This window comes from Nelusetta ayraudi, unplaced genomic scaffold (genome assembly GCF_046127955.1).
Source record: "Nelusetta ayraudi isolate G7.1 ecotype Tasmania unplaced genomic scaffold, CSIRO-AGI_Nayr_v1 ptg000057l, whole genome shotgun sequence".
Taxonomy (NCBI): domain Eukaryota; kingdom Metazoa; phylum Chordata; class Actinopteri; order Tetraodontiformes; family Monacanthidae; genus Nelusetta; species Nelusetta ayraudi.
Genome location: NW_027466107.1, coordinates 1,248,630 through 1,266,712, shown reverse-complemented (window position 1 = coordinate 1,266,712; position 18,083 = coordinate 1,248,630). Strand labels below are relative to the sequence as shown.

Below are 18,083 nucleotides of genomic sequence, written 5' to 3'. Positions count from 1 at the left end.
CAAGTTTGACTTTTAGAATTTTTCAACAGGGTCGGATAGGGGCGTCAATGAACCTCTGGCCCGACACTCTGCTGAAAGTGATTTCTCTTTGTTCTTTATCTTTTACCTCAGCGTCCAGTTTTGAAGACATCGACTGAGCTTCGCACAAAAGCTCAATTGATCGCTCGTGACACTCGTGCCTTCGATCCTCCTCATTGAAAATCCCGGTTTAAACAAAACCAGAAGTAGGCCGCTTAAAGCGGCCAACGGGTCAAGTGTCTGCTTTGAACGCCGCCCACTGTCGTCCCACATGACTGCGACGGGTGGCGAATGAATGACTGCAGGGATGAGAGGGCAAAACGCTCGGCGGGTCAATATTTGCTTTTAAATGATTTTGTTTATTCATTTTGACGGCCGAGGCCTCGCTCAGTAAGCTCATTATGAAGCGTGCCATGTGACTACAGCAGGCATGGAAACTTGTCGGCTTAAAGGCCCACTGTTAGAAATTTAGCAGCATCTAGTGGTAAAAAAAAACAAACAAACTGCAAATGACGGAGTAATTCCTTTATTAATTACCCAGCCTTTTGGCCAATCACATGACTTGTCATTCAAGTCACAAGTAAGACTTGTTTATTTCTACTGACTTCATCCAGCTGGAAACTTTTGTGTGCACCTTTGCTTTGTACTTCTTTGTGCTTTTTACTGTGTGTGAATTCATCCAAATACTACAAATTGGGCCCTTTAATTAAAAGCATTCATTTTCTCAAGCGTTCACGTCACCGGCGAATGCTCAGGCCATTGTACAACACTGTTACCATGTTTTCACATGGCATCTTTTGTATGAGCAACGTCAGCTAATTAGCACAACCTTTGAAAGAGATGGTTGTTAAAAAAAAAAAAAAAACACCAAGAAAGCTTGATATATAGAGAGAGAGATTCTTTATTATATTTTGAGCTAATACAGCCGCACAGTGAACTAATTTTGTCCGCTCATTATGATGGAATGTCTCGTTGAGCCACAAAGAGATACCTGTGCTCCGTCAAAGGGCCGCAGCAGAGCCGGGGAGATGATCCGACACCAGGGGGCTAATTAATGGCAGTCAGCGACACTTCTCAACGAGCAGGAAACAAGAGGATTGTTGGTGGGGGGGGATTGTGTGTGTATGTGGCGCTGACATGGACGTCACACAACCATATAAAGGCCACTCGTTCTCCAGCCGGGAGGCCAGAAGAGCAGATGACTTTTGCCACTGCAGGTCAGAAGGTGACGTGGTTCTCCTGCAACTTCCAGAAAGACGGGATGTCCAGCAAGGTACGAGCATGTTGACCTTTTAAATATCCGATCAAGCCAAAAAGTGATGATTTTTGTTTGAGTGAAACGATTAATAACAAAGTTCTGTTTCCGGTTACGCTGTAATATATTATGATTAATATGTATTTGATTTCTGCTTTGATTGTAAATTGAGTGAAGATTAAGTCACATTTATATTTTATAGATGTCAATCATTCATTTATTTTGTTTGATTTAAATGTTAGTTTTAAATGATGAAAATTAATGTTTGCATAATCAGTTCTGAGAGTTGTTCACAGCTAAATAATTGTTATATTTACAGCTATATGGGGAAATAATGTACTTTGTTCATGTAAAATATAATTGATATCTGCACAATTATTTGATATATTATTCATAATATATATATAGTGTTTTGCTGCTTTATATTATGTTGCAGTGATTCTTAACTGATGAGCATAGAAAATAATTATTTCAGCGGAAGCAGCTGTTCTATTCCAACTTCTGATGTCATTAAATTCATAGCAACAATCATGAAGCATCAAGTTGAGAAATCTAAATATAACTTCAATATAACAAAAATCTGAATATATTCTCAACAAACACCTGAGCATGCACCAGAGTTCCCTGAGCACCTTCTGTCTGCGGTGTCCAGCAGAAAGTTCTCCCCCTGGTCCTGATGCTGCTGCTGTCTCAGCTGGCCTGCGACGCTCACAGCGTGTCCGAGTGCTGCAGCCTGCCTTCGCCGCGCTCCTGTCGCCTCTACATGCTGCTGTGCCGCTACGGCGGCCAGGCTGCGGTGGGACCCCGGGGCAGCGACGTCGCCGCCGGCATCCTCACCCTGGGCAAGCGAGGAGAGCTGGAGGAGGAGCAGCGGCTGCAGAGCCGCCTGCAGCAGCTCCTCCACGGCTCCAGGAACCAGGCGGCGGGGATCCTCACCATGGGCAAGAGGACGGCGGAGCAGCGTCTGGCCTGGAGGAGACGGAGCGACGCCTCCGGCACGACGCCGCTGCCTGCTTTCAGCTAATGACCTCACTGTGGTGGGACTCTGTAGGATTAAAACTCACTGCCTCGGTGAGTTTGAACAAAATGTACATTCATCATTGTATTTTTTATTTATTTATGTATTTATTTTTATGTATAGGTGCACCTGTGTGCTCTTCTTTTCTCAATTGTGCCTTTCTTGGAGTGTTGAGACAATATTACAAAGCTGTGCAATATTGTAAATATCTGATGACTAAAGGCTCTGTGCTGTAATAAAAACTGAATGAACACACAATGTGTCTCAGATGTCTTCTCTGTTGTGGGCCGATGACTTGAGTTTTCATTGCACTTGTAGGTACTAAAAAAATCAATCAGTCACAAAGGTGCAGTGCTGATTTAATGCACCGGCAATTCACTTATGTGTGACAGCAATAGGGAGAAGTCTGTCAAACCTCCTTTGCTGTTTGGTTGCTTCCTGACGTTCAGTTTCTTTTGCTCAACCTTTTTTTAGTCTCTTTGTTTGTTTGTTTTATTCTTTTCCATGGCTTAAATGTGATAAATGATTTTCTCCTGTCACTTCACCAGTCAGGACGAGTTAGATCTGTCATGTCTCTGACCTGCTTTTTTCTTTTTCTTTGTGTTTTTTATTTTATATGATTTTTTTTTTCCTAATCAATGCATTGAATCCTTCCAGTGAGCAGCGCTGAGTGAATCAGACCCCGAGAGTAAAGACACCACAAGATGGTGCTGGTATGATAGTGAACAGAGACAGAAAGTGAAAAAATGTTTGCGTTCTCTTCTGCTAATTAAAAGACTGCTAGACAGTTCAGCTGTTTTACTCACCAGTCTGCCCTTTGAATCTCAGCGTGTTGGATCTAATTGCAGAGGTTTTTTTTTTCCCTCATGGATATTTTCACTCGGTGTTTCGCTCCTCGTTGTTCCTTGAAGTTGTATTGTGTTGGACCAAGATAATGTGCAGTTATTAAATTACCCAATCATGGGTCTGTTCAATGATCTAGTTATTCATTTCTGCCCTACAGAGCTGCTGACAACATCAAGCTCGTCATAAGACCTTTTCGCCCTACTTACCCCATATTGAGTCTTGCACCTATTATTTTTAACGGTTTGCTGTTGATTAATCATCAGCACCCTGAGGCGTGGATGTAGGGAAGTGAAAGGACGCAGGCACGGATCAGATGAGTTGGTCACCAACTGCACGTGCTCACAGCGAGAAGGAAGGAGGAGCAGTTTTGAGTCTGAAAGGAGATGAGAGAGAAGAGTAATAAGCACCCAGCGTGCAGGATGGGTGGAGGTGGGGGGGGGGGGGTAGTTTGGGCTTCTGTGTGAGGGAGGGACTAAGGGAGGAGGATGGAGAGGAAGGGAGAGAGGGAGACGGCAGGCAGCATGGTGAGAGAGGAGTCAGGCTGAGCGAGCAGAGACTGCGGCAGTGATGTCGCTGCTGACAGAGGGACGAGAACCTGAGAGCAGCTCCTCAGGACACAACTTGAAGCGCACCTCCAGGCTCTTCTTCTTCCTTTTTCATCTTTTTGCTTCTCCTCCTCCTGCTGTCTGGATGAGAGGGTGAGATTTCCCCCAGGAAAAGTTGTGAGACGTCTTCACGAGAGCTCCACCGTGGAGCTGCTCTGAGATCTCCTGAGCTGATGGAAGCCGCCGCTGCCGCCTGAGAGTCTGTGGCGCTTTTCTCCAGCTGGTCGAGATGCCGGTGATGAAGGGGCTCCTCGCTCCACAGAACACCTTCCTGGACACCATCACCAACCACTTTGATGGCACCCGTAAGTGGATTTACTTTCTGCACCCCAGGTGGTCTCCATTCTGCACCCTTGAATGACCTTCTGTCGTGTGAATAAAACATTCTGTGTTGGTTTCTTAACAGATGTGCTAATTATGCACGTTCTCCTTTGTGGGTCTTTGTGCGACACACAATCAGTGTGTTGTATTCACTGTCTCGTCAACTTTTTTTTTTTTTTGCCCCACCACTTCCCCCTTAAGAGAAAATAAACATTATTAGATTTAACAGTGCGGTCGGCAACGGCTACCCTCCCATTCAAGGCCACTGTAGCTTTTAGGAGTTTAGCCTTTGGCTCTTTTGCAACCCACTTTCAGACAGTGACGTCTGATTTGTGTGAGTGGTTACTGGTGACAGGAAGCCAGACCATGCAGAGGGATTTTGAAGTCCGGAATGGAACATTGGGACTGAGGAGCCACTTGTTGAGCTCCTCAGCGCTTTTGGAAAATAAAGATAAAATAAAGAATCAACAAAAAGCATTCCATGTGACACAATTATTGAAATCATAAATGGGAGCTTTTATCTTCATCTCTCCCCCCTGCAGTAATTAAAAGTCAACTGAATTTGTGTCTCTTTATATGCTGTTTATGTGAAGGTCTCAGCTGGTTGGGTTCTCTGCTGCATTAATATATGCCGTGCTGGGCGTCGGCAGACGTGTTGGCGCTTCTCCAACCTTTTTTCTTCTTTTTAAGGTTGTAATTGTGATCAAACTGTGAAATGCAAAGGATGTGAAGGAGTTAGTGCCCATGTGGCGATAGTTGCCTTCAGCCAGCTCGTCTCGCCGTCACTCGTCTTATAATTAGACTGCAGGTAAAATTTAACACAGTAAACGACAAGTCAACAACAGCAAAAGCTGCCTGTAACCCCCGGTCACACACACACACACACACACACACACACACACACACGCACGCACCTACACACACACATACATCTGATAAGTGTCTTTTTTCAGATCAGGCCACAAAGGGCGCCTCCACTGTGAAAGTCTCTGAAGCTCAGAGAGGGTCGAGTCTCTGACTGGACCTCCAAGCAGACGAGTCACGTGACGTGAGACACAAATGTCTTCAGAGTGACTGTGAACGAAAGCTGGGTCAAAGGTCAAGGAAAGGAATCACTCTGATGAATCGAAGGCCGAGAGTGTTTGTTCAAGTCCCTTCTCATGGTCAGCTACGCGGTGTTTTGTGTGCAGCTGCACCAATCGGCCCTCGTCCACGACCTTTTTCACGTCGATCGTCGACGTCTGAATTACTTTCTTCTTTGTCTCACAAGCGCTGACACGGCGGCGAGTCGCTGAGAGCGTGGACACGACGAAAAGGAGAGGAAGCAGCTTTATGATAGGAAGATCACGTGTTGGAGCCACGGCTCCATAAAAGACACTCAAAGAACGTTTTTGATCAAACTAACACGTGCAGGCAATGGAATTTTTTAAGAAAATCTCCAACAGAAATTTTGAAAAATTGCCAAAGTTTCCCCATTTTCTTTTTTTGCAATAACCATTTTGAATTTTCCAAGAAATGAATTTACAATCAAATATTTTTGAGCAAAGATTTTAGTTTTACAATAAAAAAATTTAAAAAAGACCAATATTAATTTGTTTTTTTGTGTGTGTGTGTGCTGTGCCTGTATTTCAATTGTTATATTGTCTTGGTAACCCACGAATGCAAATTGCAGGACTGCCAGATGTTCTTCCTCTCCCTCTCCCTCTCTCTCTCTCTCTCTTTCTCTCTCTTTCTCTCTTTCTCTCTCTCTGTCACTCACTCACACTCTCCGTCCTCTGTGAGCGAATCACTATGGTGACACAAGTGATTCACGCATCTTAATTTAGTTGGCCATGCGATTAACTACATTGGCAACATGTAGAACACATTGTCTTTATTCTATAGTTGGTTCACACATTAGCATCACGTCCTCTGCAAGAAAACACCCCTTGTTTTCTTGGAGCTTGTCTTTTTTTTTTCTCTCCCTGTGAGGATGAATGTGAGCTAAACTGTCAGCGGGTCTCCCACAGTTGACATAAAACCAGATTTATTTGATTGAACGAAGCGTCGCCCCCATTAAAACAGCCGTTGTGCAGAATGTCTTGCTGAAAAACAGTCAAAGAGAAATTTTATCAGTTTGCAGTCAGAACTCTGAGTTCCTGCTCACAATACAACTCAGGTGTGAACATGAATTAATATTGGTGCTTTTTCGGGTTTTTTTTTGCTGCTTAATTCAAGAGTTACGTAAGTTAAGACGCACACTGGCTACATCACAGAGTTTAACTTTTGTACTTCGTCAAACTCTAGTTTCAGGAATAATTTCTTCCGCCTCGCCGCCCACACTTCCCGCCCTGGCATGACTTCAGCCTCGGAGCCTTCAGCAAAAGACGTTTAAACTTTTTTTTTTTTTACCCTACTGTCTTTTAAACAGGGCACGCTTTATTTCCGAGCGTTCATTATGAGTCGGTGGAACAAAGCTCTTCACGTCGTCACATGTTGTTTCTAATCCACATGAGCTCCCACCAGCAGCAGTAGCAGCAGCAGCAGCAGCATCAGCAGTAGCAGCAGCAGCAGCAGCGGCAGCAGCAGCAGCAGCAGCACCACCACCACCACCACCAAAATCCCCCACATGCAGAACTTGTCCCACGGGAAACGTCCGCTGTTGTATAAGAGCGGATCAATCTAAAGGTCAAGAATATGATTCAAAGACACACAGAGATTTGTAGGCTCTGATCTGTCATGATATAAATGTCACGGATATTGCGGTGTGGAGAACAAAGTTAATTGAGATGATAGTGAAAGGAGTGGAGGTGGACCAGCGGCAACTGACTGGCCTCAAAAAGTTTGAACAACGGTCGCTTTCAGGCCGTCAGGAGGTTCGTACTGTCCGTACTGTCCGTTGGCTGGCAGTGAGGTCCTGCTCTGATTGGCTGACGGTGGCTTCTTTGATGAGGAAGCTCGACCTTGGGCAGCATCTCAGCAGATGAGCATGAATAAGTGAAGGAGTGCATTGTGTATTGAGGTGGGAAGTGGGAGGGCTCTCGTCTGGACCGATGGCAGTCTCAGCTGTGTCTCGATATATACAGTAGGGATGCAGATAAAAGCCCTTTATCTATCTATCTATCTATCTATCTATCTATCTATCTATCTATCTATCTGTCTGGGGCATAGATAGATAGTTTGCAGAGTAATATGAATAAAAAAGAACTGTGTGCTTCTCTCGTATCTCACAGCTCTGACAGCCTAAAAAAACATTTCTTTGGTCTGCTTCCTTGTTTTCTTCCTTCCCGCTCCTCACAGACAGCAACTTCCTGCTGGGAAATGCCCAGGGCCGCCACGACCACCCCATCGTCTACTGTTCTGACGGCTTCTGTGAGCTGACCGGCTTCGTGCGGACGGAGGTGATGCAAAAGACCTGCACCTGCGGCTTCCTGCACGGGGCCGAGACCAACGAGAGCCTGATCCAGGAGGTGGACAAAGCCCTGGAGGGCCAGCAGGAGTACCAGGGGGAGGTGTGCTTCTACCGGAAAAACGGTGAGGTTGTGTGTGGGGGAGGGGCGTGCGTCAAAGCCACTGGAAAGTCTTCCTGTCTGACTCATACAGTGCAAGCAAAAGTTTTCTTCACAATGTGTAGTGGTGAGCCAGAATGCAACAAGCCCATTTTATTTGATTTTATTAGATCATATTCCAAATAAATCCCGCCCACAGCCACTGCCTCTTCCACCATGAGGGATGCCGATTGGTCTAATCGTATTCTAAAAAGATTGAAACAATTACAGACTGGGTTCTCGTGAAGATGGATATGATCCAAGTGCGACGCAAGGGAACAAATATAATGGAAAAAAATGACCTCATCCAAATTAAATTTGGTGGATTTATCAGTGTGGCAGTACTTATATTGATGTTGATGCTGATTTAGATTTTCTTTCTAAAAAAAAATCCCCAGGAAATGCGTTTTGGTGCCTCCTGGATATTGTTCCAATCAAAAATGAGAAAGGTGAAGTGGTGCTGTTCCTCCTGTCCTTCAAAGACCTCACTGAGTCCTACGGGAAGAGCAGCCGTCACTACAACAGAGCGGACGGTGAGGCTTGGCTGTGAAAACAAACACACGTAAAAGTAGAGGAATAATTCAAATTCATGTTGTCACATCCATGAATGCATTCCGTGGCCACATGTGCAGGTATGGTCGAGGGCGCCCGCCGGTGCAATGACAACAGCGGCATGTCCCACTTTGCCAAGTCGCGGGAGAGGGGGCGGAGCCTCCTGCAACATGTGACCAAGCTGTTCAACAAGAGGGGCAAGCAGACCCTGACCGACGTGAGTGCAAACAACATCCACCTCGCAAACAGGATTTAATCACCTGGGAGACGCTGCCAGGAGACATTTGGCGGCTCTGCGTTTGATTAAAAAGCCACTCGCCGTCTTCATAACTGAACTCTGCTGGCATTTAATATGGAAACACTTCTGAAATTTATAAGCAAAGGTTAAAAGGCAGTCCATGACAGTGTGATGGAAATATAGGGCATCCTTATTCAGCCGTCATTTTATTTATGCGTCAGACACAATTACTGACTGGAATGGGACAATAAAACAACAGTCTTTTGTTCTTGTTTTTAATGCACACAATACAAAGTGAGTGAGTGATACTTCTGTAGCATAATGTAGCACCAAAAAAGTCTTTGACTCCAAATAAAAACACTCTTCCTGTCTTCTTCACCTCTCAGGAAGCTGCTGCTTTGTCAAAATACATTCACACGGTTCCAAGTGTTTAATGTGCCTTTTCCTGCAATTTTCCCGCTGAGCTAATTACTGTGTGTAAGTGCTGCCTCAGTGGTCAGGCGAAGTGAATGAGCATCGCATTCCAGATAATATGCAAATGCAAATGAAAACTGATGACACAATACCCTTCTTCTTCTTCTTCTTCTTCTTCTTCTTCTTCTTCTTCTTCTTCTTCTTCTTCCCTTCCAGAGCGTGTTCCAGAAAGTGTCGCCACCCGAGTACAAGGTGGCAGCAGTGAAGAAGTCACGCTTCATCCTGCTCCACTACAGCGTCTCCAAAGCCCTGTGGGACTGGCTCATCCTGCTGGCCACCTTCTACGTGGCTGTGACCGTTCCCTACGACATCTGCTTCGCCAGCCACGGCGAGGGCAGCGGCTCCCACCGCTCAGCCGTCGGCCGCAGCACCATCGGCAGCGACATCGCGGTGGAGATGCTCTTCATCATCGGTGAGACAAGGGCACATTTTATTTTGACAATGGACGCTCGGTTCAGATTTTGACAACTTCAAAAAGGCTTGTGTGTCTTTGTCCCTGTCTCTGCCTTATTTTTTTATCTTCTCTGTCTGTCTATCCTGCACTCACAGTCATGGGTTGGTATCAGGCTTCGCTGGAGCCCATCCCAGCTGTCATACAGTGCACTTTGGAAAAGTCACTAGTTCATCACATGGCCACACAGAAAGACAAACAACCATTCCCACTCACACACACGATCACACGGGGAGTTCCCAGTCCACCTCACATGAACTATTTTGCTTTTGCCCCTTTTTTATTTTTTGGAAGTGTACCATAAAAAAAAAACAGTGAAACACAGTGATATACAGGCCCTTAGTGATGTCGCAAAGGGCCATGATCAGGGTTATCACTGTGCAGGTTAGTGAACACACCCCTGGCCAGGTGTTGGCTCCACCCTCTAAGAACCGACACATTTTTGTCCCCCTTCCAGACATGTTGATGATCCAACAAAGTGCCAGTGTTGGCAGGACGTTAGTGACCTGTTCCACTGAACCTTTCTTCTGGATTTTTTTTTTTCTTTTTTGCAGCATCAATTATGGGAGGCTTCTCTGCTGCAGTCTGGGATGGAAAATCAAGACCTGAGAATGGGTGTTATGTGGGACTCACTGTAGTAAAAAGAGAAAGTCGAAATGAAATCTCAAGGGCTGCCAGACAACAAAAGATTGTAGGCGATTGTAGCCTTTCAGCGTGATAATTGCTGGCTCGAGACTCTATAATTTCAAACTAACATCTCCTACTCCGATTGCACGCTGAACAGCCGCCGCTGACCTTTTGTGTTGGAAGCTTTCGAAGCACCGTCAGAAAGACACAGCGTTCTGTTGAAAAGCAGAAAGTAAAAGAGAAAAAATGTATTCTTCAGTGCAGCTGCAACGGTTTCCCTGGCAATGGCTCACCCATACTGAAACCTCCCACCTTTTCTCGCCCACTCAGAGTGTCTCCGTTGCCCCAGGTTACCATCATAATTAGATTTCTCACTTTATCCCTCTCTGGGTTTTTTATCCTCCGACCCCCCTCCTTCCCACCTCTCAGAAAAAGGTGTAATGGCACATCTGTCACGAGCCCCACTTGAGTTCTGTCGACAAGTTTGCCGGGAGACCGAGAAACAATATTTCTGGCCCCAAAAATGATCTCACCTGCTGCATGACGCCTCCAATTTAGCCCCGGCAACAACTCGCACATAGTTTTTAATTAAAAGCTTTGAATCGGAGATGCCGCGTGCTGCCCGTTCTGTTCACGTGCGTTCGCTTCTGCAGTGCAATGGCAGCACGCACACAAGGCTAGAGAGACAGAGATTTCCTCTGCAAAAGACCATCAGACATGGAATGAAAGAAAGAAAATACCACCTGTAGTTTCATCTTTTTGTAACAATAAATGTATAATGGAAATTATTTTACATTTTTCTATCTATCTATTTTAGATAGACAGATAGATAGATAGATAGATAGATAGATAGATAGATAGATAGATAGATAGATAGATTTTAAAAAATAAAAAACATTTTCTTTCTCTGCTCCTTTCCAGACATCATCCTGAATTTCTGCACCACCTACGTGAGTCAGTCGGGTCAGGTGGTCTACGACAGCCGCTCCATCTACCTTCACTACTGCACCACCTGGTTCTTCGTGGACCTGATCGCGGCCCTGCCCTTCGACCTCCTCTACGCCTTCAACGTCACCGTGGTGAGTGACGAAGACAAACTTTCTCATAACACCTCCACCAGCACTTTGCTATTTTCCTCAGCCGCCCAATTTTGAAGACCACTAGTGTTTTCTTTTTCTTTTTCTTTTCTTTTTGCCACTCTTCTTCTTCTTCTTCCTCCTCTTCTCCCGAGCGTTTGACTGGACATGATTATCTCTTTATATTCAGCCACTTCACTGAGCATCCTTGTTTGCCCGCTCAGTTTTATCCTCCATGCAGGGCTTGTGTGTTGGCTCTCGCGTCGCCCCGGGGCCACCGACCACGCAACAAAGACTTGCATTTGAATCCGTCCTTCAATTTTGGTTTAAAGTGATTTCTGTTGAGTGAAACAAAAAACTCAACTACTTCCCAATTAGATCGACATCGTGTGCTGCTCAGATGAGAACATCAAAAGACAATAAATGAATGTTGGCGGGGAGGAAATGACTTTCCTTTCTCAAAGGCCCCAATTTAAACCTATTTTTAAATCTTTATTTCATGTGCTGAACCTCAGCAGAGCTTCCTCCCAGAGTTAAGATCTCCAGTGAATTGATAAATAACTAGCCCTCTTTTTACAGTTTCCCTTTAGAAAAGTTTTCGCTCCCTGCCTCAATTGATGCTTTGTCAGACTTTCCATCTTTGGAAGGTGGACAGAAGCAAAGGCTCGCAGAGTGTTGATTTTATTTCTAAAATATGAGTCTTAGCATTGAAACAAGGTAAAGAATGGACTTTCATCATGGAGAGAATTATTGAGGGCCACTGTGTTGCTCTCTCCGCATCCAGACCTCCCTGGTTCACCTGCTGAAGACGGTTCGCCTCCTACGCCTGCTGCGCCTGCTGCAGAAGCTGGACCGCTACTCCCAGTACAGTGCTGTGGTCCTGACCCTGCTCATGTCTGTGTTCGCTCTGCTCGCCCACTGGATGGCCTGCGTCTGGTACGTCATCGGGCGCCAGGAGATAGAAAGCAGCGACCCCATTACCTGGGAAATCGGTGAGTGCTTTTTCTCTTTGCATCTGCGTGTCTGCGAGACACTTTGAACATCAGCTGATCTGCACTATTCATCTGTCAAGGGGAACCAGAACACAACATGTTTAGCATTCTTCTAAACTGTGTCTCACATGAGCTTAACATTAGCGTTGCAAATGAGTGGGGCCAGCACCTGGCTGGGAAGTTCACTTTGGCAAACCATAGTAGGGTAACTATGGATAAAACAGGGGCCTGCTCTTTGGCTCGTTTTGACCTCTCGTGAGACATCTCAACTTTCTGTCTCCAACTTGGCTGGTGCAGCGAGTCACTCACGCTCGAATGCCTGGGCTTCGTTTTCGAAACAGCGCCTGTCACACGCGAGGAGCCAGCGTTATATCACCCTTCCACATTATACCAGCAAACGGTCATTACATCACTGACCTACGGAGGCACGGTCGTCCCGTGAATCTGACTTGAGGGAAATTAAATTTTTTTGAAAGTTTTTTTGCAAAGTCCCAAATGTGCTGTCCCTCTTTGTCGGCCAGGCTGGCTGCAGGAGCTGGGGAAGCGTCTGGAGGCACCGTACATCAACAGCACGGCGGGCGGACCCTCCATACCCAGCGCCTACATCGCCTCCCTCTACTTCACCCTCAGCAGCCTGACCAGCGTCGGCTTCGGCAACGTGTGCGCCAACACAGACGCCGAGAAGATCTTCTCCATCTGCATCATGCTCATGGGCGGTGAGTCTCACGTTTGCGAATCAACTTTTTGTCCCCCACAATCTCCTTCACAATCATGTTAATACCCTGTTTTCCCGCCACCCACATGCAGCTCTGATGCATGCGGTGGTCTTTGGCAACGTGACGGCCATCATCCAGCGCATGTACTCCCGGCGCTCACTCTACCACACTCGGATGAAGGACCTGAAGGACTTCATACGGGTGCACCGGCTGCCTCAGCAGCTGAAGCAGAGGATGCTGGAGTATTTCCAGGCCACCTGGTCGGTCAACAACGGCATCAACACAAACGAGGTGGGTGCCGGATCCACCGTGCTCGTGATTCAATCCCAAGGAGAATTTTTTTCAAGTTAGAGGTTTTTTATTCAGTCAGATAGGTGGTGAAATGGCCCTAGAAATATGGGTCGTCTCACGTTTTCTGAGGTTGTACTATGTCTGCAAGTAGACGCCATTGATGTTGCAAATAGAATTTGGTGTCAGCAGCAGCCACTAATCCAGGAGCCATTCCCTGTAATTACAGGAGTAGGAGATGAAAACCAGTGAATAGGCTCATCGACACCCTCGCCCCTCAGCGTCTGAATATAAGTGATTCAGTGTTGGAGGTAACAGACAAAGACGCTTGCTGCTTCTTCTTTTTTTTAACTTTTCTTTTTAAAGCTTGCAGGCTTTGACACCCAGTTATAGTGAGCAGATTGTACATCATGTGAGTGTGTCTTAAAGCTAGACGCTGCACTGTTCTTTATCAGTTTTGTGAACAGGGTTTCAGAGCCACTGATTCTCACTAAGAAAGACTGTCTGAACAATAGACCTTTAAGACAAATGACTTCTCAAGAAATCTCACTTTAATAATTTATCGCCTGAGATTTCTTTCTCAGCTATTTGTGATGTCACAAAGGGCACGAAGATGTTGGGCCACAGGTGTTGATTACGTCCTCTGAGACCACCTTGGTCTCGTCCCTTTGCAAACAAATAAAACATCTCTGTACTTGTTGCTAAAGTGCACCCTGAAATCTTTCCTCTCCACTCTTTCATTCCCCTTTGCTGCTCCTCTGTCTTGTCAGCTCCTGCACGACTTCCCGGACGAACTGCGGGCCGACATCGCCATGCACCTGAACAAGGACATCCTGCAGCTCCCTGTGTTTGAGTGTGCCAGCAGAGGGTGCCTGCGCTCCCTCTCCCTGCACATCAAGACCTCCTTCTGTGCACCGGGGGAGTTCCTCATACGCCACGGAGACGCCCTGCAGGCAAACTACTTCGTCTGCTCCGGTTCCCTGGAGGTTCTGAAAGATGGCATGGTGCAGGCCATCCTGGGTCAGCGTGCACTCATTTAAAAATATTTCTGGCTTCTCTCCACTTGCTGCATGTGAGCCTGATGTTCCACCCTCCTTCCCCAGGTAAAGGGGACCTCATCGGTGCCGACCTCCCGGAGCACGACCAGGTGATCAAGACCAACGCTGACGTGAAGGCGCTGACCTACTGTGACCTGCAGCACATCAGCGTCCGGGCTTTGCGGGAGGTCCTCGAGCTGTACCCAGAGTACGGCTGCCGCTTCAGCTCCGACATCCACCACAACCTCACCTACAACCTCAGAGAGGGCTGCGAGGCTGATGTAAGACAACTGTTACCACAGTAAAGGGATGGGGGGTTCAGATTGAGGGGTTGGTGAGTCACTTGATTCTGTGTTTGTGAATCATGCTGCAAGCTTTCTGATTATTTTTTCTCATTGAATCTTCAGGGGGTGAAAAAGTCTACGTGGTCCTCAAGGTTGTCTCAGGTATGAGTGCCTTCAATTGAATCTCCCATATTAGACCCATTGGTTTATCAGAGCAAAAGCCATATGGTTGATGTCCACAGCATATCTGCTCTACACTGTTTACATCCCCCTTCAAACAAGATTTGCTCTTGACCTTCTGCTAAAAGTGATGCTTTGGCATTTTGCACGGGGCTAAAAGCAAGGAGGTCTGAACCAAAACTTGGCTGGGTTGTCACTCACCTGGTGGAGGTTTATGCAAGGGGACAATTGTAGCAAGGGGAGATGAGGAGCCCACTGACTGGTTGGAGACACTATGGTAAAATAAACATCCTTTCCAGTAGATAACTGGCATTAAAACTTCTATATCCGTCATCTCCTCAGGGACATTCCTCTATGGACCTTAAACTCCCCTTCATCATTGAAGCCGATGACAAGGAACCTGAGGAATACGTGAGACAGTCCCAGCTGAGGCGGGTGCCTCTGCTCTGCGGCGCCGCCAGCCCGGCACGCCGGCCCCGCCTCAACCCTGTGCTGGGGGAGGAGCTGCGTCCCATCAGCGCGCGCTTCTGCCGCGTGCCCGTGCAGGATGGCCGAGGCCGCAGCCCCTCCCCTCAGCCGCCAGCCAATGAGGAGCTCAAGATGTCCCCTTCTGCCAGGTTCAACGGTGACCTGAGCCACCGGCCCGCCAAGCTCCTCATGTCAACCCTACCATGTGCCAGCCCCCTCAGCCTGAGCCCCAGGTGACCCTCTGGCAGCTTCTGGACTCAATATTGCTGAATTTTATCTGAAATAATATAACACTCATCTATATCCCTGCTAGGGTTGTGGATGGAATTGAGGACAACAGTCAAACCTTTCAGTTCAATGTCGAGCAGAGCCAAGCAAGGACAAATGCAGCAGGTAATGTCCAGGAATACTGGGGCCTGCAAGGAGATTTATTATAAAATATCTTTACAGTAAACTATGCCTGAAAAATAAAAATAAAAAAAGGAAGAAAAGGATGTATTTATCTATTCCCACTTTAATGCTTTCTCAGATCGGTTCCAAGTGAGTTCTGGCCTGCTGGCAGAGACGGAGGAAGTGAGGCAGAGCATCAGCAAACTGAGCAAAGAGGTGCAGTGAACGTTGGGTTTAAACCACAAGAATTAGTTATTGACCTTTTGTTATTGTTGTCCAAAAAAAAAAAAAAAAAGTAATGTGTCGAACACGTTGTGGGCAAACTATGGAAAAGTCATGAAAAATAAAATAAATAATCCCAATTCCAAGTAAATTTATCCCAAAAGAAACTTCTCCATTCAATTATTGATCTAATATAATGTAAACATGATTTAAAAATGAGCAATTTACTGATAAAACTCTTTCTCCTCAGGTGAACAACTTGAACCAGGAAGTTTCCAACCTGGCCAAGCGGCTGCACGACATCATCCACTTCCTCCCAAGCCCTGTGGCCATGCTTCACTGCAGCCCTCCGGTCTCCTCCTATTCCTACTCCTCGCCAGTGGCACCCAGTCCCACTGTGAGTGTTGCGGGTCACTGGCAGCCTCACAGCCCTCTGAACATCCCCAGCGGGCTGCACCTCCATCACCAGGCCATCAGCCACCCTCCGAGGAACGTGTGGGGCTGCAGCAGGATGCCCTCGCAGGCGATGAGCCCCTCCCTGCTGCGCTCCTCCAGCCCCATGTCGTCCTGTGTGCACCTGTGCTGCTCAGACCGGGACGGCCCCGCGGGACACCGGTTCCAGAGTCCGTGCGGGATCTTCCAAACCTCCAGGACGACTCCAAACTCTCCCTACATGAGCCACCACCAGCATCCTCAGCGAGCTCCATCCCTCGCCGCCCTCAGCTCCGCCTTCGGTAGCATCCCCGTGATTGGCCAGTCCCCTCCAATGGCCTACAACCCCTCACTTCCCACCATGAGCATCTCTCACTCACCATGTTCTCCGGGCAACTCCAGCTACTCCCATCCTTCCATAAGTGTTCAGATTGACTCCAGTCCGTCGCGCGGCCGGCCGGCCGGCCAGCCACCCATCCACTCCTCCGTCACCCCAGTTGGCCAGTCGCAGTACCAAACAACCTTCAGCTCGCTGGTCCTTTCAGGAGTCAACGCGTCAATATGCGGCGGGCACCTCCAGAGCCAGCAGCAGAGCCCTCTGAGCGGCTCCAGGCAGAGCAGCCCCATAGGATCCAGTCCCGTCCACCGCACGCATGACTTCGCCTACTCGCTGCTGGGAGACGCCGCTGGCAGAGACTGTAGTGCCGCGTTAGGTCAAGAAAGGACAGATTAGCAGTTCACCCAGCCAGTGGTTGCAGTAGCTTTAGTGATTTTGATGTGTTGTATGATGGTGTTGACTCTATCGTACCTTTAAAGCCTTCCTCCACCAAATTGAAACCCTTTTGCTGCTTGGACTGACAAATGTCAAACCCTTGAAAAAAGAAAAAGAAAAAGGTCTTAATCATTTTTTTTAGAGATTGCTTAAAAGATTAATTATTTTTATTATTTATTTTACGAGGACAAAATATTTATTGACAACATTTGCTACTTTATCGTTTAAAAAAACCAAGACATTGTTGCTGCAGGGCATTTCCCCCGCTGTTTCTGTCACAGACATTATGGGTATACAGCACCATCTAGCGGCAAGTCTTGTTAGAATAACTACTCACTATTTACTCTGGGTGAACTTGGATGAAATTATTATATCAATTTTATTGTTTATATAATGTAGGCACATTTTGTTTCGTCAGTATGAATCGCACACACAGTAGTCTTTTTTTAATTTATTTTTTTTAATTGATCATATTTCAGTGCACTCCTTTATAACTGAGCCACGAATGAGCGTGACCACACCTGCACTTTGTCACCAACAACCAACAAGAGCATGTTCCTATCTTAAACAACCTCCGGGCCTTGCCTATAGGCAGCCTTGTTGCTCCCAGTGTCAACATTCTCACCTGGCTGTTATGTGTTTTGGAGCATGTTTGGGGTTGTTTCGTTGTACAAAGTAGCATCAATGTGCATGTCAGTGAGGCATATATGCAAGCAAGGAGTCGTTCCATTGATTTATTTGATGCACAGGACTGTGAAATAAATTAGTTGCAGATGCTGCAAATTAGTTGCAGATGCTTCTTGGAATTTGGAAGCAAATCTGATTGAGGTGGAAGTGTCAAGAAACTCATTTGGGTATCATACTTATGCTTTATTTGTTTCCTGTCATAATGTTGTTGTTTTTCCACTGTGAACGCTCTACTGATTCAGAGCACCGTCCATCACTCATGTTGTCTCCTTTTCCAAATGGTTTACCGCCTACTGTAGGTTGATTAAAATGAGTTTGAAACTCAGTTTTCTGGCATTGTTTGACAGCAGCACTGAAAAAGAACAACCAGTAAGGAAAGCGATTTAGTCATAACAACAGCTGATGTTCGATATGTTATCTGTTGTAAGATTAGATAGATAGATAGATAGATAGATAGATAGATAGATAGATAGATAGATAGATAAATAGATAGATAGATAGATAGATAGAAACAGTTTGCTATGGTTAACTTTTGTGGAGCCATAGTCTGATATAATATAATACATACTGTATTTCATTTGTTTATAAGTGCTTTAAAGTTAACTTG

At 46.3% G+C, this 18,083-nt stretch overlaps 2 protein-coding genes across 2 annotated transcripts; both read left to right on the top strand.

Moving 5' to 3' along the window:
- Window positions 1–15: 15 nt before the first annotated feature.
- Window positions 16–3,227, top strand: hcrt (hypocretin (orexin) neuropeptide precursor). The gene is made up of 2 exons (XM_076038774.1): window positions 16–1,291; window positions 1,929–3,227. Exons 1-2 carry the CDS (start codon window positions 1,073–1,075, stop codon window positions 2,295–2,297), a joined length of 588 nt encoding a protein of 195 aa, XP_075894889.1. The 5' UTR covers window positions 16–1,072; the 3' UTR covers window positions 2,298–3,227.
- Window positions 3,228–3,580: 353 nt separating this feature from the next.
- kcnh4a (potassium voltage-gated channel, subfamily H (eag-related), member 4a) lies at window positions 3,581–16,896 on the top strand. Its single transcript, XM_076038776.1, has 16 exons — window positions 3,581–4,047; window positions 7,343–7,576; window positions 7,989–8,123; window positions 8,223–8,359; window positions 9,011–9,266; window positions 10,854–11,011; window positions 11,793–12,000; window positions 12,522–12,716; window positions 12,808–13,007; window positions 13,775–14,024; window positions 14,108–14,322; window positions 14,449–14,487; window positions 14,848–15,206; window positions 15,287–15,366; window positions 15,503–15,579; window positions 15,836–16,896. Exons 1-16 carry the CDS (start codon window positions 3,972–3,974, stop codon window positions 16,748–16,750), a joined length of 3,534 nt encoding a protein of 1,177 aa, XP_075894891.1. The 5' UTR covers window positions 3,581–3,971; the 3' UTR covers window positions 16,751–16,896.
- Window positions 16,897–18,083: the final 1,187 nt, after the last annotated feature.